Source organism: Coregonus clupeaformis, chromosome 36, assembly GCF_020615455.1.
Source record: "Coregonus clupeaformis isolate EN_2021a chromosome 36, ASM2061545v1, whole genome shotgun sequence".
Lineage (NCBI taxonomy): Eukaryota > Metazoa > Chordata > Actinopteri > Salmoniformes > Salmonidae > Coregonus > Coregonus clupeaformis.
Window position 1 is genome coordinate 27,446,490 of NC_059227.1, and position 25,539 is coordinate 27,472,028.

The following is a 25,539-nucleotide window of genomic DNA, read 5'->3' on the forward strand; positions in this document are numbered from 1 at the left end:
CACTACCCTCTGTAGCGCCTTACGGTCGGATGCCGAGCAGTTGCCATACCAGGTGGTGATGCAACCAGTCAGGATGCACTCGATGGTGCAGCCCCATAACTTTTTGAGGATCTGGGGACCCATGCCAAATCTTTTCAATCTCCTGAAGGGGGAAAAGGTGTTGTCATGCCCTTTTCACGACTGTCTTGGTGTGTTTGGACCATGATAGTTTGTTGGTGATGTTGACACCAAGGAGCTTGAAACTCTCAACCCGCTCTACCACAGCCCCATCGATGTGAATGGGGGCGTGTTCGGCCCTCCTTTTCCTGTAGTCCACGGTCAGCTTCTTTGTCTTGCTCACGTTGAGGGAGAGGTTGTTGTCCTGGCACCACACTGCCAGGACTCTGACCTCCTCCCTATAGGCTGTCTCATCGTTGTCGGTGATCAAGCCTACCACTACTGTTGTGTCGTCAGCAAACTTAATGATGGTGTTGGAGTTGTGCTTGGCCACGCGGTCGTGGGTGAACAGGGAGTACACAAGGGTGCTAAGCACGCACCCCTGAGGGGTCCCCGTGTTGAGGATCAGCGTGGCAGATGTGTTGTTGCCTACCCTTACCACCTTGGGGGGCGGCCCGTCAGGAAGTCCAGGATCCAGTTGCAGAGAGAGGTGTTTAATCCCAGGGTCCTTAGCTTAGTGATGAGCTTCGTGGGCACTATGGTGTTGAAGCTGTAGTCAATGAACAGCATTCTCACATAGGTGTTCCTTTTGTCCAGGTGGGAAAGGGAAGTGTGGAGTGCGATTGAGATTGCGTCATCTGTGGATCTGTTGGGGCGGTATGTGAATTGGAGTGGGTCTAGGTTTAATGTGAGCCATGACCAGCCTTTCAAAGCACTTCATGGCTACCGAAGTGAGTGCTATGGGTTGGTAGTCATTTATGCAGGTTACCTTCGCTTTCTTGGGCACAGGGACTATGGTGGTCTGCTTGAAACATGTAGTTATTACAGACTCGGTCAGGTAGAGGTTGAAAATGTCAGTGAAGACGCTTACCAGTTGGTCCGCGCATGCTCTGAGTACACGTCCTGGTAATCCATCTGGCCCCACGGCCTTGTGAATATTGGCCTGTTTAAAGGTCTTGCTCACATCGGCTATGGAGAGTGTGATCACACAGTCGTCCGGAACAGCTGGTGCTCTCATGCATGCTACAGTGTTGCTTGCCTCGAAGCGAGCGTAAAAGGCATTTAGCTCGTCTGGTAGGCTCGCATCACTGGGCAGCACGCGGCTGGGTTTCCTTTTGTAGTCAGTAATAGTATGCAAGCCCTGCCACATCTGACAAGCATCAGAGCCGGTGTAGTAGGATTCAATCTTAGTCCTGTATTGAAGCTTTGCCTGTTTGATGGTTCGTCTTAGGGCATTTCTTATAAGAGTTCGGATTAGTGTCCCGCTCCTTGAAAGCGGCAACTCTATAGCCTTTAGCTTAGTGCGGATGTTGCCTGTAATCCATGGCTTCTGGTTGGGGATCCATGGCTTCTGGTTGGGATGCAGATGTAGGAACGTTCCAATTTGGCAGTGTCTGATTGTCTTAACTCCCCACGTACACCACTAATAAGCTGAGCTTCTCAGTCATTTTTTCTTTGCCTCACACAAGTCAACAAAGTCTGTTATTTTAACATCCATTGTGATTGATAGTTCCTCAGTATTTGAAAAATCTTTCCAACAATCCCGTCCTCAATAATCACCAAGCCTCAGTGTGAAATAACAAAATATTATGATATGATGATCCCATAAATATCGTAAAAAACATCTGTCTGTCCCGAGCTCACTGGCGCAGGAAACTCTGATGGGCAGGAATAGGCTGGTTCATGTGTATCAAACTCATTCCACAGAGGGCTGAGTGTCTGCAGGTTTTTCCTCCACCGTTGATTGATTAATTAAGGTCACTAATCAGTAAGGAACTCCCCTCACCTGGTTCTCTAGGTCTTAATTGAAAGAAAAAACATAAAACCTGCAGACACTCCGCCCTCCGTGGAATGAGTTTGACACCACTGGGCTAGTTGATGCAATGTTGCAAGTTTGCTAGTGACAGCTTCGGGTTGGACCCAGTGATGATTTGATACAATGTTGCACTTCACTAGCAATAGCTCAAGTCAAGACAGATAGAAAGGGAGGCAGACAGGTGGAGTAGAGAGATTAATGTGATTAAAATAATCCGAATTTTCATTAGGATATTTTCTACTGTTTTTATTTGTTGGCTTTAGGCCTATGTATTTTACTTAGTTAATGGAAGTTATAGGCCTATTGCTGCATTGACCTATAGGTTATGTCTGAGTTCTATGCTCTCATTTCTTTAGCCGCCATGGATCACAGTGTATCAATGTGTCCATATGGCAGAGGCTGGTGCTCTCGCCATAATTTAATTTGAACTTTTAGATTTGTATTTTACCACATGACAATGATTTAGAGAAACAAAAATTATTATTAAAATGAAACAGTTTCACGAAAATGCACATAAACAATTTTTCATAACTGGCACGCAGAAATGGTAGGATAAATTGTAAGCTTCCCCAAACTTGAAACACATGAGCTGGATATGGTCTTTACTATTACACCCATTTAAAAAATGGTGAACGCGCAAGCGTGTGCATACATAGGAGGTCCTGTGAAAAAACGTGCCCGCCTATGGAAATCAAAGGCCCGTCCAACTGATTCATTCTGGCGCCAGCCCTGCTCTGAGGAATACCAAACATACTTTATGTATTTCTGGGCACCTCCAAGACTTACGATACCTACTAATGGTCTAGTTACTTTAGACAGAAATTTAAGTAGCTCCATACTTTCATTTCTGTCTAAAGTAACTAGACCATTAGACCATTAGTTCCTGCATTGGTCGGGGAGGATGGGTGGGCGTAATCCGCAAACGTTTAGAATCCAAAGGATGATTGTTCGAGTGGCGTTGGGGACAACTTTAGCATTTTAGCTAGCTCTTCCCCTAACCCTTATTATAAACTTAACCCAATCAACCTAACCTGCTACGTAAATTCACCTAACCTTTGTCGTTTTAGTTCTCCTAACCATTTACACAAATTACCCTAACCATTGTCGTTAGTTCTCCTAACCACCAACGTAAATGATCCCTGTAATTCTCCTTTGTTGTTACAGTGAAACAAGAAACCTGGTCTCAGAGAAAGACGTATAATACTACACACATTCCAAGATGTATGATAAATTAAGTAAACCAATTCGTACACAATTTTATAACCAGGTAAATTGACTGAGAGCACATTGTTGGAAGCTGGGAATGATTAGGTGGCCATGATGGTATGAGGGCCAGTTTGGGATTATATCCAGGACACTGGGGTTAACACCCCTACTCTTACAATAAGTGCCATGGCATCTTTAGTGACCATAGAGAGTCAGGACACCCGTTTAACGTCCCATCCGAAAGACAGCATCCTACACAGGACAATGTCCCCAATCACTGCCCTGGGATATATTTTATAGGAAAGAGTGCCTCCTATTGGCCCTCCAAAACCATCTGGTCTCCCATCCAGGGACCGACTAGAACCAACCCTGCTCAGCTTCACAAGGAAGCCAGCAGTGGGATGCAGCATGGTACGCTGTTGGCTATTGTACAACCGGGTATTGTATGATACTATACAGTGGGGAAAAAAAGTATTTAGTCGGCCACCAATTGTGCAAGTTCTCCCACTTAAAAAGATGAGAGAGGCCTGTAATTTTCATCATAGGTACACGTCAACTATGACAGACAAATTGAGAAAAAAAAATCCAGAAAATCCCATTGTAGGATTTTTAATGAATTTATTTGCAAATTATGGTGGAAAATAAGTATTTGGTCACCTACAAACAAGTAAGATTTCTGGCTCTCACAGACCTGTAACTTCTTCTTTAAGAGGCTCCTCTGTCCTCCACTCGTTACCTGTATTAATGGCACCTGTTTGAACTTGTTATCAGTATAAAAGACACCTGTCCACAACCTCAAACAGTCACACTCCAAACTCCACTATGGCCAAGACCAAAGAGCTGTCAAAGGACACCAGAAACAAAATTATAGACCTGCACCAGGCTGGGAAGACTGCATCTGCAATAGGTAAGCAGCTTGGTTTGAAGAAATCAACTGTGGGAGCAATTATTAGGAAATGGAAGACATACAAGACCACTGATAATCTCCCTCGATCTGGGGCTCCACGCAAGATCTCACCCCGCGGGGTCAAAATGATCACAAGAATGGTGAGCAAAATCCCAGAACCACACGGGGGGACCTAGTGAATGACCTGCAGAGAGCTGGGACCAAAGTAACAAAGCATACCATCAGTAACACACTACGCCGCCAGGGACTCAAATCCTGCAGTGCAAGACGTGTCCCCCCTGCTTAAGCCAGTACATGTCCAGGCCCGTCTGAAGTGCATTTGGATGATCCAGAAGAGGATTGGGAGAATGTCATACGGTCAGATGAAACCAAAATATAACTTTTTGGTAAAAACTCAACTCGTCATGTTTGGAGGACAAAGAATGCTGAGTTGCATCCAAAGAACACCATACCTACTGTGAAGCATGGGGGTGGAAACATCATGCTTTGGGGCTGTTTTTCTGCAAAGGGACCAGGACGACTAATCTGTGTAAAGGAAAGAATGAATGGGGCCATGTATCGTGAGATTTTGAGTGAAATCCTCCTTCCATCAGCAAGGGCATTGAAGATGAAACGTGGCTGGGTCTTTCAGCATGACAATGATCCCAAACACACCGCCCGGGCAACGAAGGAGTGGCTTCGTAAGAAGCATTTCAAGGTCCTGGAGTGGCCTAGCCAGTCTCCAGATCTCAACCCCATAGAAAATCTTTGGAGAGAGTTGAAAGTCTGTGTTGCCCAGCGACAGCCCCAAAACATCACTGCTCTAGAGGAGATCTGCATGGAGGAATGGGCCAAAATACCAGCAACAGTGTGTGAAAACCTTGTGAAGACTTACAGAAAACGTTTGACCTGTGTCATTGCCAACAAAGGGTATATAACAAAGTATTGAGAAACTTTTGTTATTGACCAAATACTTATTTTTCACCATCATATGCCAATAAATTCATAAAAAATCCTACAATGTGATTTTCTGGATTTTTTTTTCTCATTTTGTCTGTCATAGTTGACGTGTACCTATGATGAAAATTACAGGCCTCTCTCATCTTTTTAAGTGGGAGAACTTGCACAATTGGTGGCTGACTAAATACTTTTTTTCCCCACTGTACATCCTATAATTCATATGCTATTGTACAACCACTATTCCATTCATAATGTAACTTGACATAACGTAATATATAATACTAAATGGAGTGTCACAGATTTACTTACAAAATAATACAAATTGCACTGAGACCACGTTGCCAGCCCTGCATAGCGAGAAGGGTGCAATTGCGGCCCGCAATTCGGGGCGTTCCTGCATGTGGGCATTCTTGCATATGCAGGAACCTCTCTTTACACATTTTATTGGTACATTTCTAAGCTAGGACTCCCAATCACAGGCATGAGGCGGGGATGCTCCAGTACAGTAGGTGGTGGTAATGCACCATAACGTTGGATGCCAACCGCCAATAAACCCCACAGAACAAGAACATGGGGCGACAACGCCGGTAGCTACTAGGACAACAATAAACAGTGTCCTTCGCCCCCGCCTGTCAGGCACTGTCCTTCGCCCCCGCAGTTCTGTTAACGATGGCGAGGGCAGGTGTTTGGCAGGCGTTAACGAAAGACACTGGGTGCTAGCTAGCTAGTTAGCTTGCTAGTTAGGACTCTGGTACATAGCAGGTGGGGTAGGTAGCTAGCTAGCTAACGATAGCTAGGACACTGGTAGAGAGTGTCCTTCACTCCCCGCCTGTTGGCCACTGCTTTCCCACAGTTCTGTTAACGACGGTGATGGCAGGTGTTCGGCAGGTGGGAGCGAAGGGCACTGTGTGCTCGCTAGCTAGGAGTACTCTGGTACACAGGAGGTGGGAGTGACACTGGTAGCTAGCTAGGACACCGGTAGACAGTGTCCTTTGCCCCCGAAAAACTCGGATAATACTTTTTTTTCCATTTTGACCCACATTTTAATTGCATAGATATTCAGCGGAAATCCAGAATATCAAAAGTGTCGCACAAGCATGAAAATGGCGTGCTTGAGGGGGGGCCTTCATGCAGGAACTAATGGGATGCTCGAGGGGGAGGAATGCCCACATGCAGGAACGCCATGAATTGCGGCCCGCAATCACACGCTATTGTAGGTGTTTTGACAGTGTCGGAAGTGGAGCTGCGTTAGAGCTGTCAAATCAACAAGTGGGTCCCGGCGTTATACCTATTATGGACATTGCCATTGGCTGCATGGAGTCGCGTTAGTATCAATCCCATGCAGCCGTGTTTACAAGTTCAAACACTGGAATGTGTGATGTTATCTACACCTTGATATAAATAATTTCTATTTCTATATGGCCTACACTTTCTTGTTCTAAACTTTTAACGCGTGTGGGACCTGTGTGGCTTCGTGGTAATGACCACACAACCAATTTGAAAGCTCTAATGCTACTTATAAGATACTTATAACTAACCCAAGATAGTTCATCTGCATGAGCTAACAAGATCTTATTGGCACGTTTTAGCATGTATTTGCAAATGTCCGTTAGGGAACGCCTACTCTGTGTAAGTGCAATAACTACTTTCGCTCTTGCGCTCCTTCTAAACAACACACTTTTTTGAAACTTTGGCAAATGGTCCAGTCTACGAAACATAGTGCACTCTGTTCATGACAGATTATAGTTTTGGGAACAGAAAACTGCATTGAGATCGAATATTTCATCGATGAGAAAATGTGTAGAATGTCAGCCAAGTTTCAACTAGCTCCATCTTCTCCCACTGCCGGCCACTGGACTTCCTCTCATCACCATATTTAGTAATGGGTGGAAGTTCCAACCGAATGCTTCAGATTTTACCCCCTGTGATCCATCTGGGTTTCCCTTATCCATCTGTGGTTACACTTCCAACACGACCAAAACACCAGGGTGTCGGCTATTGAGGGTTAATGCTTAATCTGATTGAATCTAGGCCGTTGTCAGAACAACTTCAAGTACAGTGTAGTCTGATATGAAACAATTACACCTCATCTAAAAGAGACAGTGCATTTCACATTGTATAGCTACACAGATTCAAAGATCAAGGTTCCAAATAAAGCTGTGTTCATTCAAAATAAAATGCATACAGGATAGTATTGCCACTGTGCCTCCTGGTTAATTTTGGTGCCTAATGAATATGACCCAGAGTGCACTCTGCCTGGGTTTAGAAGAAAGGGCTTCATACACCTCACACCACCCATACCTGCCTCCAACTCTCCGCCTACACAACCCAAGTGTGTTTCAACATTATAAAATGCATTTTATGGCTACAGATATGAGTGCTAATCATTTAGACAGGTTACCTCATACGGATCAGATTACTGTTTATCCCAGAACTACCAGAGGGTGACAAAATAAGTTAAATACTGAACAATTATACATTTATATTACAAATGTTGCACATTAGCATGTCTTACAATAAGGGTCTGACACAACATGAATGTTTTAGAATATCTTAATTTTTTTTATTTTTTTGTAGCAAAAAACAATAGGTTTCACCACAGAAACATTGTCTACAATTCCAGGTGAGAAATGTACATGGTTACACTGTAATGATAGAGTGAAGCACCTCTTTATTTCTTTATGCTTACAAAGAAAATAAAGACACTGGTGTACATGATTGTTTTCTCCATTGAACATTCTCTCTCAGTTATTGTACAAAAAAGCCAGTCAATGTACAGAAGCAGTCGATCCAGAATGCCAGAAAGCCATTCAGACAACACAATATGAGAAAGGACAGATAGAGAAAGAGAGATAGTGTATAAGGTCCTTCATGGTCTCATGAGTTAGTCCTCGATAAACATGCAAGTTGTACACGTTACAGAAAAGCCAACAACTTCACCATTGTTGAGAGCATAACCATTGTGCACTGTACGTTTATGGTACCTTACAATGGATTTTTAGTAAACTCAAGTTATATCAATTGTAGTTCATGTTCATGAAGGGCTGTCTTGACACGATCACAAAGAGATGGAGGGTTTTGCAACACTATGAGTTTATGCTACCAAACACAAAATCATGTTTGACAATTCCAAGACACAGATAGTTCAGTACGAATTCCCTGTACATTTCTCATGCCAATAACTGGTGAGGGTGGCAAGGTGTCTGCTTACTCTCAAATGTCGACCATTTAAGGTGATACATTCCAGATAGAGTATACAGGTAAGTGTATCAAAGTTCATAAACATGTACAAATGTTCCTTGGAATTGGAGAAGAATGCTTGTCTCTCAACAATTGAGCATGTTGAGCTGCAGTTTTTCTGAGGGCTTAATCTTTCTGTGCTGGAGAGGGTTAACTTATGTTTGTTGTGAGCTCTATATTGGGTTAATTCACGATAACAGTTACATTTTCACTTAAGACCTTACCATTTTCACATTGTTATCTTAAAAAAAAAACTTGGTTTTGAGGATAAATTGTTTGCTTGCTTTATACATGAAAACAACTTGACAGGGGACCAGATATGGAATTATTTAATGAACCCTCAAATATATACTCTGTATATAAAGTTAATATATTCACATACATTGTTTTCATTAAATCTTTTTCATATATTTTTGTAAGGATTAATTACATTGCCGATATATACATACCATTCAGTCCGAATGGGTTAAGAAACAAAATGGTTATGTGGATATTTAAAAATGGGTCTGGATATACTTGTATATTCTAGTTTTTCATAATGCAAATCTTGAGGTCGGAGCCCCATCTTGTACAGAGGCAAAGAACAGTATTAGACAACGTGTGTTTGATCGGCAAAATAAAATATATAAAAACGTTAAATTCATTACATATTTCAGATTCACTTGCAGCAGTAGTATAGTCCAGGGGCATGGCCCAACATCTCAGCAACAAAAGTGACTTTTACTGGTATGCCATTTTACAAGTCAACAAATACAGTGATTTGTTTTACGTTCCTTGTGTCTGAGAAACTAAGGCCCTCCTTATGAACAACAGGCCTGCTTCCAATTTCTGAGTTTCCATGTGACTCCATACCACTCACAGATTGCACAATCCACTAGGTTTCATTGCATGACTTACTTGTAGTTTGTGGTTGACCATTACTGTGTGTCCCCCCCCTCCCCATGTAGAGTACACACACATAAAAACAAAAAACAACCTCACTCCACGAATCATCTTGGTCCACAGAGCGTCGTTAGCCGATTTACCCACTTGGGGGTTCGAGATCCGTGATTTGAGCTTTACTTATCTGTCACAACAATGGAGGATCCACAATAGATTAACATGAATTAATTCCATGCAAACAAGGAGGGAGGGAGAAAGCAGGGACTTCTCCACTCACCGGTGGGTCTATCAGAACTGAGGCGTATTGCCACCTGGCTGGGGCAGTGTTTTAGAAGAAGTCTGTCATCATCTCTCCTAGACAGTACTCTCCATGACCCACTCTTGGCTCTCCAAGGTCCCCTTGCTCCCCCCCATATCACCCTCCTCGTCACACTGCAGCAGCATGCCGTTCACAGACAGGCTCCTCTTAGTCCAGATGCTGCTGATGCGCCGGGGGTAGCTGCACACCGGCGTGGTGGCCGTGGAGGCGCTGGAGGCCGTCGCTTTCTCTGTTTGTCGGTTTGTATCCATACAGTGCCCCATGTCAAACGACTGGCTCCTTTTTGGCTTGGAGTCCAGAGGCAGCATGAGCACCCGGCTGAGCCGCGAGTCCATTGTCCGGCCCAGCAGGGGCTCCCTGTCTGTGGGGGGCCTATCGCCGCCCGCCACCAGAGTGCTACTGCTGGAGGATGGCTCCCCCAGGTCTCCCCTATCCCTGCCCTGGCCCCCCCGGAGCTCTAGGGAGTTGAAGGCCCCCAGCAGGTGGTCCAGGTTGGCCCGGGGCTTGGAGGGGGCCGCCTGCCTCCACATGTTGGCCAGGGTGCTGTTGGGGCTGTGAGAGTCACCCCCGGCCATCGAGCCCCCTGACGAGGAAGAGGAGGAGGTGAGGCTGCTCTGGAGGGATCCACATTTAAACTCCACCACCTCGTCCTGGAGGGTCACTTTGGCCTTGGGTTTGGGCAAGGGCAGGGGCACGCCGTTCTGTCCCAGCCGGCCCCCATTGGTCTGTGAGTGAGTGTCACTAACGCTGGTCAGCTTGCCGATCCCCCCCGTGCCACCCCCCTCATTGTCGGTGGCCTTGTAGCGCAACATCAGGATAACGATGAAGACGAGTAGCGTTGCCACGATGATGCCACCCACCACCAGGATCATGGTGCCCCCCAGGAACTGGCTGTGGAGAGACTGGCACTGGGTGTAGTCGTCGCGGGTGAAGAACTGGGCACAGCCCACCACGTTGGTGGCAGTCAGGGTGGTGGCGGTGTCGTCCCAGGCGGCCAAGACACACAGGTCGTACTTGGTCCCCGACACCAGGTTGGTCACCAGGAAGGCTTTGCTGGAGGCCGGGATCATCCTATAGAAACACAGAGGAAGTGTTAAACACGCATGGTAATTACAGATGAGTCAGCATAATCATAGTTTGACATCCGTGAAAACCTGGAAATGTCAGCTGTGAAAACCTAGTAGATTTGATAAAACTGAATTGATTTGGAGGGATAATGCTATCAACATGCGTCTTTCTTGAACACCATACACTTAATATCAATACAATGAAAAGAAAAGTGTTTGATTGTTCTTTATAAGGTAATTTCCACTAAAAGAAAAAGAGGGCTTCCGTGTTCCTATGTTCATTCCCGAGGAGATGTCAAGTGTTGTCTATTTGTGGTTGCTGTTCTAGTCTAACAGACAGCCAGCTGTAATTGGCTTTATCTCTTTAAGCCGTCTGTCCTGCTGCAGCAAACAGACGCTCCATCCCATATCTGAGCCATGGAGATGAGAGAGAAATAAATAAAAACCACAGTGTGCCGTCACAGCTGCAAGATTTGTGACCTGTTGCCACAAGAAAAGGGCAACCAGTGAAGAACAAACACCATTGTAAATACAACCCATATTTATGTTTATTTATTTTCCCATTTGTACTTTAACTATTTGCACATTGTTACAACACTGTATATATACATAATATGACATTTGAAATGTCTTTATTCTTTTGAAACTTCTGAGTGTAATGTTTACTGTTAATATTTATTGTTTATTTCACTTTTGTTTACTATCTACTTCACTTGCTTTGGCAATGTTAACACACGTTTCCCATGCCAATAAAGCCCTTAAATTGAAATTGAATTGAAATAAATAACCAGAACACAGAGGAAGAGTGAAAAAAGAGTGAAAGAGAGAAGATTGAAAGCCTTGTGTAACAGCGAGAGCCTCAGATACCTATGTTGCTCAAGCGGCTGCAAGCGCTTTCTTACATTCAGAAGATGGAGTCTCTGAGGCGAGAGACAGGTAGCCTTATAAAACAGTAATGGATGAGATCATCTCACCTGTCCACAGGGGGGTCTTATACTCCCTAAAGACATATACACCTATTATACGAGGACTTGCAAATTTGACCAATCACCTCACTATTACCGCATAAAACAGCGAAATCATCACAATATTCCTGTGTAAAACTGTCCGATCACCGCACCACAAAAAGAGGGCTTGCAATTTGAACCAATCACCACACTTTTACCGCACAAAATGGTTAAATCAACAACCTTCCCCCACTCAGCGCATTTTTGTGACAAATTTGACAAAATCATTGCAAATTGCCTAGCAAAATGTCTGAATTTTGGCACACAACTATCACAACAACAAAAAAAGGAATCCTGGAGGGACTGGCAGACGTAACATGTCGGAGAATATAATGTCCAGGGAACTGGCTCGGAGCTGGTAACATCCTGTCAATTGGAGCAATTCCAGCAATTGCTCGACAACATCAGTTATTCAGTCACAGTATCTGGCCATGCACACCCATGTTTATATGCTGGCCATGCACACCCATGTAAAATGCTGGCCATTAACACCAATGTAAAATGCTGGAGTAACACTTTATTTTAACGGTCCGTAATAAATCATTTATAACAAAGCATTTACAAACAGTTTGCTCGCTATTTCTTAATCACTACTCCCACAATTGTAAATGTTAGTAAGCTAGTTTTTTACACATTTATTTAAAATGTTCAGTATATTTCCTTAAACATCCTGTGTTGTGTTCTTATTCTTTTACCATTGATATGTTTGTTCTAGGCCATAAAACAAGCATTTATTGAGAGCAACCAACAAATGTAAATGCCTGGAGTTTGATCAACAGCATTGACATTGGATTGGAACCGGGTGCTTTGGTCAGATGTGACGAAAATAGAGCTCTTTGGCCACACACTGGTAGGTTTGGCCTCAAAAGAAGGACGCATTTGCAGAAAAGAACCTCATACCTACTGTAAGATATGGTGGTGGATCTTTGATGTTATGGGGCTGTTTTGCTTCCACTGGTCCTGGGGCCCTTGTTAAGGTCAATGGCATCATGAACTCTACCAAGTACCAGGACATTTTAGCCAACAACTTGGTTGCCTCTGCCAGGAGGCTGAAACTTGGCTGTAAGTGGATCTTCCAGCAAGACAATGACCCCAAACATACATCAAAATCCACAAAGAAATTATTAATTGACCACAAAATCAATATTTTGCAATGGCCATCTCAGTCTCCGGACTTTGACCCCATTGAAAACCTGTGGCTTGAATTAAAGAGGGCATAAGCACAGACCGAAAGATATCAAGGATCTGAAAATATTTTGTATGGAGGAATGGTCTCTCCCTCTCAATGTGTTCTTCAATCTCATAAAACATTATAGAGAAAGTCTAAGTGCCGTTATATTTGCAAGGGGAGGGTGCACAAAGTATTGAAAACAGGGGTGGCAATAATCCTGACACATATGTTTGAGATTTTTTTTATTACAAATATTTATCTCTGAGCAATTGTATTAGTATAAAATAATGTGATTTTCTAATATTTTGGAGCATACAATTTAGCTCAGTATTTGTATTATTTATTTTATACAGTATTTTTTGCTCATATTTATCAATGGTGGCAATGCTTTTGGATGTGAATGTATAATCATCAACGGGGCCGTCGTGGAGAAATTGGCTGAAATTGTCAAACCACATGGACACTGTGGTGAAGAAGGCATGACAGCGACTCTGTAGCCCTTTCCTGCAGGCAAATGACCAATAATTATCAACAGGGCCGCCGTGGAGAAATTGGCTGAAATGGTCCACCCACACAGACAGTGTGGTGAAGAAGGAGCAACAGGAGGCTGAAGAAATTCGGCTTGGCTCCTAAGACCCTCACAAACTTTTACAGATTCACCATTGAGAGCATCCTGTCGGGCTGTATCACCGCCTGGTACGGCAACTGCACAACCCACAACCACAGGGCTCTCCAGGGGGCGCACACTGCCTCCACTCCAGGACACCTACAGCACCCGGTGTCACAGGAAGGCCAAAAAGATCATCAAAAACATAAACCACCCGAGCCACGGCCTGTTCACCCCGCTATCATCCAGAAGGCGAGGTCAGTACAGGTGCATCAAAGCTGGGACCGAGAGAAACAGATTCTATCTCAAGGCCATCAGACTGTTAAATAGCCATCACTGGCCGGCCTCCACCAGTTACCCTGCCCTGAACTTAGTCACTGTCACTAGCCAGCTACCACCCGGTTACTCAACCCTGCTGCCCTATGTACATAGATATGGAATCACTGGTCACTTTAATAATGGAACACTGGTCACTTTAATAATGTTTACATACTATTTTACTCATTTCATATGTATATACTGTATTCTGCTGTATTCTAGTCAATGCCACTCAGACATTGCTTGTCCTAATATACGCTCAGCCGAACACACCATTGGGTGCACACTGCCTAACCTCCAGGACACCTACAACACCAGGTGTCGCAAGAAGGAGAGGGCAATGAGGCCATAACATTAATCAGAGAAAGAGAAGGAGAGGGATAGTCCCTAAACATTGCTTCTGGGAAGTGAAGGAGAGGGGAGCCACAGTTACCTTCTTCCTCCCAGAGTTTACAAGTATTGTCAGTTACAGTTTCAACGCACTTCCTCCTTGGCAAGAAATAGACCCAGTGAAAACAAACAAACAAATCATTACTTCAGGCTAAAGCATTTCTCCCACTCAACAATCATAAAAGTATTTCATGGCTCATCCCCCCAACCCCAGATGGAATGTAGAAGACTCAGGCAAGGACAGTATAGTATGAAGATAGGCTAAAACTGCTTTTCCAATAGAAATCCCAGATCACACTTGTAGGCGATGTCATGGCAATGTTGGCTATCTAATCTCATGCGTAGAAACATATCATCGGGTCTAACGGTCATCTCGCGCCGAACTGCGCTTGTGCAGGCCGTCAAATCAAAGGCACTCCTTCGATATAAAGTAGTTTTTGACGAAAATGTAAATGTGTCAGTTTGTCACATTCACGAGGTTGGAGTAATAACAAGTTCAACTAGTTAACACCATGGCTTGAATCTAGGTTGTGCCTTTAGAGTTTTTCAAATGAACAACTAAGGAAGAATTGTTCACTTCTCTCATTGACTTCCCAAACCCCGGCCTGGTCTGTTTGGTCTGTTTCGCAAGCGTTCCCGGAAGTCTTGAGATGTTGCACCTCTGGGTTTAGAAACTCGGTGACTCATGTTTCAAAAGCATAGCTCATTCTTCTCATTGATTTCTTAAGGCAGCCTCTCTCTGGACAAATACAGACATGGTCATGTCAAATGGGTCTCTTGCTCCATTGATTCAGCCTAATCGTCAGGGTGCTGGGAAATTTGATTATGCTTTTATAGGCAAAAATCCCTAATGGGCTCTGCACTCCCTGCTAGGGCATTTCTTGGGAGATGCTGCTGTACTGTATTGTACTCTAGCAGTAGCGGGGAGATTAAATGAGCCGTGACTCTCGCCAGTGTCTGTGTCCATACCCTTGAGTGTATATCTTGCAATAAAACATCCCGCTATTCTAACTATAATAGATGAATGCAACAACAACAACAAAACTGCAAACATTGAAGTTGGGAGTTTAAAATAATGCAACTGGAGGGTTAGCTTATGCTCAAGGTTTGCGTTACTGGTTTGTTTTGTGTTGTTTTGCATTTGTTATCTCTACAATGAATAAATAAGCATAAAACTTGTAAACTCTCTTTTTGGAATTACTTAGGACAGTTTGAAAATTACTGGGGGTGGAGGGGAGGTCCAAAATAGGTGAGGGGGGTGTAACCTTTTTTTTTTTTGCTTTGGGGAGGGTTGTGTGGATTTTTATTGGACACAGGGTAGAGTACTGCATTCTTTCCCTGGTACGGTAGTGCATTTTTTCCCCTGATTCACCATTTTGCAGGTTTTCATAGATAATTTATTCTATCCTAGCCAACTTTCCCCATCTGCTTGCATGCGCCTCCCCTATCAAGGGGTTTTGGTACTTTCCTCATACACCAGCCTGTGCCACAGTCCCCAAATGTGTTGCCGCCATCGGCTCTGGGCTCATATTCATCACACTCAATCATCAATCGGGAGGTGGAAGCACATGGTGCTGAAATTAGGCTAATTCGAGTAATTCATTTAAACAGTCTTCATTTTAACTCAAATTAACTAACAACTAGAGGGCTTTGTATTGGAGGCTATTTCTTCCTATTTAAGAAATAAAATGTAGGCCTACCTGTTTGACAGACGAAATTATGGGCTATCCATAGATTTGTCGTCCAATTCCTCTAATAGTGTCACCACTCATTAAATACACGACATGAACAAAAGTATGTGGACACCTGCTCGTCAAACATCTCATTCCAAAATCATGGGCATTAATATGGAGTTGGTCCCCCATTTAGTGCTATAACAGCCTCCACTCTTCTGGGAAGGCTTTTCACTCGATGTTGGAATATTGCTGCGGGGTCCTGCTTCAATTCAGCCACAAGAGCATTAGTGAGGTTGGGCACTGATGTTGGGTGATTAGGCCTGGCTCGCAGTCGGCTTTCCAATTCATCCCAAAGGTGGTCGATGGGGTTGAGGTCAGGGCACTGTGCAGGTCAGTCAAGTTCTTCCACACCAATCTCGACAAACCATTTCTGTATGGACCTTTGTGCATGGGGGCATTATCATGGTGAAACAAGAAGGGGCCTTCTCCAAACTGTTGCCACAAAGTTGGAAGCACAGAATAATCTAGAATGTCATTGTAAGCTGTAGCATTAAGACTTCCCTTCACTGGAACTAAGGGGCCTAGTCCGAACCATGAAAATCAGCCCCAGACCATTATTCCTCCTCCACCAAACTTTATAGTTGGCACTATGCATTGAGTCAGGTAGCGTTCTCCTGGCATCCGCCAAACCCAGATTAGTCCGTTGAACTGACAGATGGTGAAGTGTGATTCATCACTCCAGAGAATGGGTTTCCACTGCTCCAGAGTCCAATGGCGGTAAGCAATACACCACTCCAGCCTACGCTTGGCATTGCGCATGGTGATCTTAGGCTTGTGTGCAGCTGCTCGGCCATGGAAACCCATTTCATGAAGCTCCCGGCGAACAGATCTTGTGCTGACGTTACTTCCAGAGGCAGTTTGGAACTCGGTAGTGAGTGTTGCAGGACAAACTATTTTTTACGCGCTTCAGCACTCGGTGGTCCCGTTCTGTGAGCTTGTGTGGCCTACCACTTCGCGGTTGACCCATTGTTGCTCCTAGACGTTTCCACGTCACAATAACAGCACTCACATTTGACTGAGACAGCTCTAGTAGGGCAGAAATGTGACAAACTGACTTGCTACGTTGAAAGTCACTGAGCTCTTCAGTAAGGCCTTCTACTGCCAATGTTTGTCTAGGGAGATTGCATGGCTGTGTGCTCAATTTTGTACACCTGTCAGCAACGTGTGTGGCTGAAATAGCCGAATCCACTAATTTGAAAGGGTTTCCACATACTTTTGTATATATAGCGTACCTCTGTCCGTGAAGGGCTTGGTCTCAGGTGGTCCTCTGTAGCTTAATTGGTAGAGCATGGCGCTTGTAATGCCAGGGTAGTGGGTTCGATCCCCGGGACCACTCATACGTAAAAATGTATGCACACATGACTGTAAGTCGCTTTGGATAAAAGCATCTGCTAAATGGCATATTATATATATTATTATAAAACCAGTGCTCGGATTGAGGGGGTAGGGCTTTTTATGTTTTTGTTTACTGAACTTTTCTTGTTACCGGAACAAGAAAAAATTTGTTGGCCCAAACTTAGCTCCAAGTTGAGAAAAAGCCTTCTTTTGTCACGTTGTATAATGATTAGAAGACAGGCGCAGAAATACGTATTAGGGTTTTTTATTTCTCCACCCAAAGCAATGTACGTCATGAAAAACGACGGTGACGAAGCCCAAATCAAACACGTATATATAAACTCAACAAAAAAAGAAAAATCCCTTTTTCAGGACCCTGTCTTTCAAAGATAATTTGTAAAAATCCAAATAACTTAACAGATCTTCATTGTAAAGTGTTGTTCAATGAACCATAAACAATTAATTAACATGCACCTGTGGAACGGTCGTTAAGACACTAACAGCTTACCTCCAGAAGGTAGGTAATTAAGGTCACAGTTATGAAAACTTAGGACACTAAAGAGGCCTTTCTACTGACTCTGAAAAACACCAAAAGAAAGATGCCCAGGGTCCCTGCACATCTGCGTGAACGTGCCTTAGGCATGCTGCAAGGAGGCATGAGGACTGCAGATGTGGCCAGGGCAATAAATTGCAATGTCCGTACTGTGAGACGCCTAAGACAGCACTACAGGGAGACAGGACGGACAGCTGATTGTCCTCGCAGTGGCAGACCACGTGTAACAACACCTGCACATGATCGGTACATCCGAACATCACACCTGAGGCACAGGTACAGGATGGCAACATCAACAGCCCGAGGTACACCAGGAATGCACAATCCCTCCATCAGTGCTCAGACTGTCCGCAATAGGCTGAGAGAGGCTGGACTGAGGGCTTGTAGGCCTGTTGTAAGGCAGGTCCTCACCAGACATCACCGGCAACAACGTTGCCTATGTGCACAAACCCACCATCGCTGGACCAGACAGGACTGGCAAAATGTGCTCTTCACTGACGAGTCGCGGTTTTGTCTCACCGGGGTGATGGTCGGATTCGCGTTTATCGTCAAAGGAATGAGCGTTACACCGAGGCCTGTACTCTGGAGCGGGATCGTGGATGGTCCGTTATGGTCTGGGGCGGTGTGTCACAGCATCATCGGATTGAGCTTGTTGTCATTGCAGGCAATCTCAACGCTGTGCGTTACAAGGAAGACATCCTCCTCCCTCATGTGGTACCCTTCCTGCAGGCTCATCCTAACATGACCCTCCAGCATGACAATGCCACCAGCCATACTGCTCGTTCTGTGCGTGATTTCCTGCAAGACAGGAATGTCAGTGTTCTGCCATGGCCAGTGAAGAGCCCGGATCTCAATCCCATTGAGCACGTCTGGGACCTGTTGAATCGGAGGGTGAGGGCTAGGGACATTCCCCCCAGAAATGTCCGGGAACTTGCAGGTGCCTTGATGGAAGAGTGGGGTAACATCTCGCAGCAAGAACTGGCAAATCTGGTGCAGTCCATGAGGAGGAGATGCACCACAGTACTTAATGCAGCTGGTGGCCACACCAGATACTGACTGTTACTTTTGATTTTGACCCCCCCTTTGTTCAGGGACACATTATTCAATTTCTGCTAGTCACATGTCTGTGGAACTTGTTCAGTTTATGTCTCAGTTTTTGAATCTTGTTATGTTCATACAAATATTTACACATGTTAAGTTTGCTGTAAATAACAGTGAGAGGACGTTTCTTTTTTTGTTGAGTTTATAACACAGGGATGTAACCCAAACAAAAGAGCAAGGTGTAATCCTCTAAACAATCCACGGGACGAGAACCGTAATAACAAGAGCACAATACACGGTACTCACGAGACCAACGGACATGGGACAATAATCGACAAGGACAATGGGGAACAGAGGGCACATATATACACATACTAATCAGGGGAAATGGGAACCAGGTGTGCGTAATGAGACAAGACAGTCCGGGGTTAGTGGTAATGATCCAGGTCAGCGACGCCTAGAAGACCGGTGACGTAGACCTCCGGAGCTGGTGAACGGAATGAGCAGCAGTACCGGGGGGATCCGTGACATCTTTAGGTAAGATGCCCAAATAATATTTTTTTGTTGAATGAACATATGAGACAAGTTGAGCAAACACATAGTTTTAAAATTGACTGAATTTTTGGTCCAACACTTGGACCGAAATGTTGAGTAAACAAAAAAGGTAGAGGAACGAGTTACTTAATAATAATTAGTTGAAACAACTAGATTTTTTTAATAGTGTTTTTACAGTGTTTACAGTGGCATCGGATAAATGTGGTAAAATCAACGCATATCTGATGAACGCATATCTCTCTGTCATTTCTTTCTTGAAACTTCTATTTTTTTAATCCGCCTTTTTCTTTTGGGACTTTTTGAAAGCTACATTTTCTCTTTCTGATTGTTTTGAGATAATAAAAAGTAGGGTAGGCTACCTGTTTTTCCCTAATCAAGAAAGAGATAGAAATACAGAGAAATAGAAATAGGCTTCAAAACTAATATACTATATGACATTTGTGATTTTATCTAAATTATTATGTTATTTTTAATTGAATTGATTATGTACTAACCGTATGTGTATGAATTGGGCTGCTATGATATTATGTTCTTGTCACGATGTCCACCGAGGCTGCCCCTCCTCCTTGTTCGGGCAGGCTTCGGCATTCGTCGTCACCGGAGTACTAGCTACTGCCGATCTCATTCTCATCACTCCACTTGTCATGTCTTGTCAATCACACACACCTGGTGCTCATTCCCCTAATTAGTATGTGTATAAGTGTTCCCTCTGTTCCCCTTGTGAGTGATTGTTTATTGTGAGAGCATGTTAGCTCGGTTGAGCTACTCAACATTGTATTTATACCAAGGTGGATGTTTTCCTTTGAGCTTGTTCCTTTTGACGCTTGGGGCGTTTGATATATGTGAACACATTAAACTCTGGACTTCGGTATTTTACCTCCTGCGCCTGACTGCTTAATTTCACCTCGTCACAGTTCTGGCCCGCTGACTGTTAGCTCAGAAAAACGTTGGTATTAGAAAATAAATTCTGCTTAGGTCTTCAGTCATGTTAAATGACTAGAATTGCATTAAATGTGTTTATAAAACAAATTTTTCTGGGACCCGCAAATACAACGATAGGTACATGCAATGCTCTATTATAAAGCAGATTTTTTTTCACCCCCTGATTGTAATAATGAGGTAGGCCTAATTTGTCACTGTGGTCGTAATCATTGTTTTTAGTTAATTCAATGAAGGGGGAGGGTATTGTCATTTTTTTTCAAGTACAAGGGGAGGGTGTCACGATCATCATCTACAGAGGAGGACCAAGGCGCAGCGTTGAATGCGAACATTTTATTAAATGAATGAACACACGAACAAAAACAACAAAACGAAAACGTGACGTCCCTGGTTACAACACGAACCAACACGGAACAAGAAACCACAAACACAAAGTGAAAGACAGACAGCTAAATATGGCTCCCAATCAGAGACAACCAGCTGACACTCGTTGCCTCTGATTGGGAGTCACTCAGGCCAACATAGAAATCCAAACATAGAATTACACACCCTGGCTCAACATAACAGTGTCCCCAGAGCCAGGGCGTGACAGAGGGTCCCTTAGGCTATTCAAATGTAAGAGAATACTGCTATGAGCCCATCAATACACAAAATGTTCACAATGGACTTCCTAAATCCAAACCTAATTTTATTTATTTCACCTTTATTTAACTAGGCAAGTTAATAAATAACAAATTCTTATTTACAGTGACGGCCTACCAAGAGGGAAACAGCCTCCTGAGGGGACGGGGGCTGAAAAAAACACACACAAAAATAAAATAAAAATATAGGACAAAACACACATCACGACAACATAGACACCACTACACTACATAAAGAGAGACCTAAGACAACAACACAACATGACAACAACACAGTAGCAACACAACATGGCAGCAGCACAACATGTTAGCAGCACAAACATGGTACAAACATTGTTAGGCACAGACAACAGCACGAAGGGCAAAAGGGTAAAGATAACAGTACATCACTCAAAGCAGCCACAAGTGTCAGTAATAGTGTCCATGATTGAGTCTTTGAATGTAGAGATGGAGATAAAACTGTCCAGTTTGAGTGTTTTTTGCAGCTCGTTCCAGTCGCTACCTGCAGCGCACTGAAAAGAGGAGCGACCCAGGGATGTGTGTGCTTTGGGAACCTTTAACAGAATGTGACTGGCAGAACGGGTGTTGTATGTGGAGGATGAGAGTTGCAGTAGGTATCTCAGATAGGGGGGAGTGAGGCCTAAGAGGGTTTTATAAATAAGCATCAACCAGTGGGTCTTGAGCCGGGTATACAGAGATTGCCAGTTTACAGAGGAGTATAGAGTGCTTCTACATTGCATTGCTTGCTGTTTTGGGTTTTAGGCTGGGTCGCTGTATAAGCACTTTGTGACATCTGGTGATGTAAAAAGGGCTTTCTAAATACATTTGATTTGATATAGAGTGCAGTGATGTGTCCTATAAGGATAATTGGTGGCAAATCTGATGGCCGAATGGTAAAGAACATCTAGCCGCTTAAGAGCATCCTTACCTGCCGATCTATAAATTACATCTCCATAATCTAGCATGGGTAGGATGGTCATCTGAATCAGGGTTAGTTTGGCAGCTGGGGTTGAAAGAGGAGCGATTACTATGGGGGGGGGGGGTCGTCTATGTTTAGGAGGTGCTCAGAGCAAGGTATAGGGCAGAGAAAACTTATTGGACACTGAGAAAGCTTTGTTGTTGAGTGTTTAACACAGCATCTGGGAATGGGCCAGCTGAGTATAAGACTGTGTCATCTGCATATCAATGGATGAGAAGAGCTTCCTGCTGCCTGAGCTATGTTGTTGATGTACTCTCTTGGTGACAGGCAGTGGCTGAGACAGGAGATGTTCTGACATTACACATTGCACTCTTTGAGAGAGGTAGTTAGCAAACCAGGCCAAATACCCCTCAGAGACACCAATGCTCCTTAGACCCACAAGAATGGAATGGTCTACTGTATCAAAAGCTTTGGCCAAGTCAATAAAAATAGCAGCACAACATTGCTTAGAATCAAGGGCAGTGGTGACATCATTTAGGACCTTTAAGGTTGCAGTGACACATCCAGAACCTGAGCGGAAACCAGATTGCATACCAGAGAGAATACTATAGACTATAGATCAAGAAAGCCAGTCAGTTGATTATTGACATGATTTTCCAACAATTTTGATAAACAGGGCAAGATAGAAATCAGCCTATAACAGTTAGGATCAGGTTGATCTCCCCTTTAAATAAAGGACGCACCGTGGCTGCCTTCCAAGCACTGGGAACCTCCCCAGAGAGGAGAGATAGGCTCAGCGATGATAGGGGCTGCAACCTTAAAGAAGAAAGTATCTAAACCATCTGACCCAGATGTTTTCTTTTCTCAAGTTTAAGGAGCTCCTTCAGCACCTCAGACTCAGTGACAGCCTGCAGGGAGAAGCTGTGTAGTGGGGCAGGGGGGAAAGAGGGAGGAGTATCAGGGCTAGTCACATTAGAAGGGCTGGGAGATGAGAAAGTGTTGGATGGGCAAGGAGGCATGGCTGAGTCAAATAGGAATCCTGACTTAATGAAGTGGTGATTAAAGAGCTCATCCATACGTTCCTTGTCAGTAACAACCAGATCATCAACATTAAGAGACATGGGCAGCTGTGAGGAGGAGGGTTTATTCTCCAGGTCTTTCACTGTTTTCCAGAACATCTTGGGGTTAGACCCACAGAGAGAAAACTGTTCCTTAAAGCAATTAACTTTGGCTTTCCGGATAGCCTGAGTACACTTATTTATAATTTGCCTGGATGACAGGCAGTCAGCCTGAGTATTTGTGTGCCGAGCCTTTCGCCAAATGGTGTTCTTGAGGTGGGGTGACTCTGCCAGATCACGGTCGAACCAGGGGCTGAACCTGTTTTTAATTCTGTTTGGAGTCATACCTTGTGGGATTGGTAATGATATGAAATAGATTTAGGGAGTCCCATTGTTTTAAGACATGGTCAGGTGGTTTAAGCATGTCCCAGTTTAGGTCACCTAGCAGGACAGATTCAGACTTAGTGTAAGGGGCCAGGAGGGAGCTTAAGGCAGGTAGGGTACAAGCCGGTGTTGATCGTGGACGATAACACCCAGCAAAAGTCAACAAAGAGCTATTTGAAAGCTTAATGCTTAAAACCAGCAAATCAAATTGTTTGGGGACAGACTTGGTGGAGACAACCGAGCACTGAAGGTGTTCCTTGGTAAAGATTGCCACTCCACCACCTTTGGAAGATCTGTCTTGCCAAAAAAATTTATAACCAGAAAGGTTAACATCAGTGTTCAGAATACTCTTTCTTAACCATGTCTCAGTAATGAACAACACATTTGGATTGGAGCTGTGAACCCACACTTTCAATTGATCAATTTGAGATAATAAGAATTCTAGTGTTAACGTGCAGAAAACCCAGGCTTTTACGAGAGCAGAAATCAGTGAAGCAGAAATCATCAGAGCACAAGTCAGAATTGGGGCTAGCAACAGTAGACGGCCCAGGGTGTACATGCACATTTTCAGATATCATCAGCAGCAATACAATCATGGCACAGCAGAGGACTGGGAGAGCTGATTTTGTATGATATTTGAATGTGCATCAGATGGCAACAAGATCAGTGTACAGTAATTTCATCAGGTAGCATGAATACAAAGCCTGGCGAGAGGGGGTTAGAATAGGATGGGAGGCCAAGAGTCCGTGCAACCGATAGAGTCTCAGAGTCGCGAGTGTGGGTAACAAACATTGTCTGTCCCACGGTCAGGTAAACGAGCAAGTTCATAGTCAACATAGTGTGCAGGAGTCATGGAGCAAATAGCACAAAGCAGAAGAAAAAAGTAAAATAGCTTGGGGCTAGCCATTGTAAGTTCAAAGAGTCAATCGCCCCAACAAAATAACGTGAGAGAGTAGCTCTCCATGAGTCCAGTAGGCAATAAAAGTCTGAGATGAAATAAATCAATAGTAGGCCTATGTTAGTTAATTAAAGCGTTTCTGAGTAAAGCTCACATAATAAGACTCACAAGTTAATTAGCCTGCATCAAATTCAGATCAGTTCAAAGTCTGCGGTGTGTGTGTATGCACAGTGCATTTGGAAAGTATTCAGACCCATTGACTTTTTCCACATTTTGTTACAGCCTTATTCAAAAATGGGTTAAATTATGTTTCCCCCTCATCAATCTAGACACAATACCCCATAATGACAAAGCGAAAACAGGTTTTTAGAAACTTTAGCAAATGTATAAAATGTTTATAACAGAAATACCTTACTTACATAAGTATTCAGACCTTTTGCTATGAGACTCGAAATTGAGCTCAGGTGTATCCTGTTTCCATTGATCATCCTTGAGATGTTTCTACAACTTGATTGGAGTCCACCTGTGGTAAATTCAATTGATTGGACATGATTTGGAAAGACAAACACCTGTCTATATAAGGTCCCACAGTTGACAGTGCATATCAGAGCAAAAACCAAGCAATGAGGTCAAAGGAATTGTCCGTAGAGCTCCGAGACAGGATCGTGTCAAGGCACAGATCTGGGAAAGGGTACCAAAAAATTTCTGCAGCATTGAAGGTCCCCAAGAACACAGTGGCCTCCATCATTCTGAAATGGAAGAAGTTTGGAACCACCAAGACTCTTCCTAGAGCTGGCCGCCCGGCCAAACTGAGCAATCGGTGTGGAAGGGCCTTGGTCAGGGAGGTGGCCAAGAACTCGATGGTCACTCTGACAGAGCTCTAGAGTTCCTCTGTGGAGATGGGAGAACCTTCCAGAAGGACAACCATCTCTGCAGCACTCCACCAATCAGGCCTTTATGGTAGAGTGGCCAGACAGAAGCCACTCCTCAGTAAAAGGCACATGACAGCCCAATTGGAGATTGACAAAAGGCACCTAAAGGACTCTCAGACCATGAGAAACAAGATTCTCTGGTCTGATGAAACGAAGATTGAACTCTTTGGCCTGAATGTCAAGCGTCACGTCTGGAAGAATCCTGGCACCGTCCCTACGATGAAGCATGGTGGTGGAAGCATCATGGTGTGGGGATGTTTTTCAGCGGCAGGGACTGGGAGACTAGTCAGGATCAAGGGAAAGATGAACAGAGCAAAGTACAGAGAGATCCTTGATGAAAACCTGCTCTAGAGCACTCAGGACCTCAGACTGGGGTGAAGGTTCATCTTCCAAAAGGACAACAACCCTAAGCACACAGCCAAGACAATGCAGGAGTGGCTTCGGAACAAGTCTCTGGATGTCCTTGAGAGGCCCAGCCAGAGCCCGGACTTGAACCAGATCGAACATCTCTGGACAGACCTGA

At 44.1% G+C, this 25,539-nt stretch overlaps 1 protein-coding gene across 2 annotated transcripts in view; it reads right to left on the reverse strand.

Annotated features, from left to right (window-relative positions):
• Positions 1 to 7,563: 7,563 nt before the first annotated feature.
• The window catches only part of LOC121552696 (leucine-rich repeat and fibronectin type-III domain-containing protein 2), a 157,984-nt gene continuing 140,008 nt past the window's right edge, over positions 7,564 to 25,539 (reverse strand). For both annotated transcript variants that reach the window (XM_041865705.1, XM_041865704.1), the window contains one exon: positions 7,564 to 10,536. In XM_041865705.1, the coding sequence (XP_041721639.1) occupies positions 9,501 to 10,536 (1,036 nt within the window). In that variant the 3' untranslated portion in view covers positions 7,564 to 9,500. The remainder of the gene's footprint in view (positions 10,537 to 25,539) is intronic.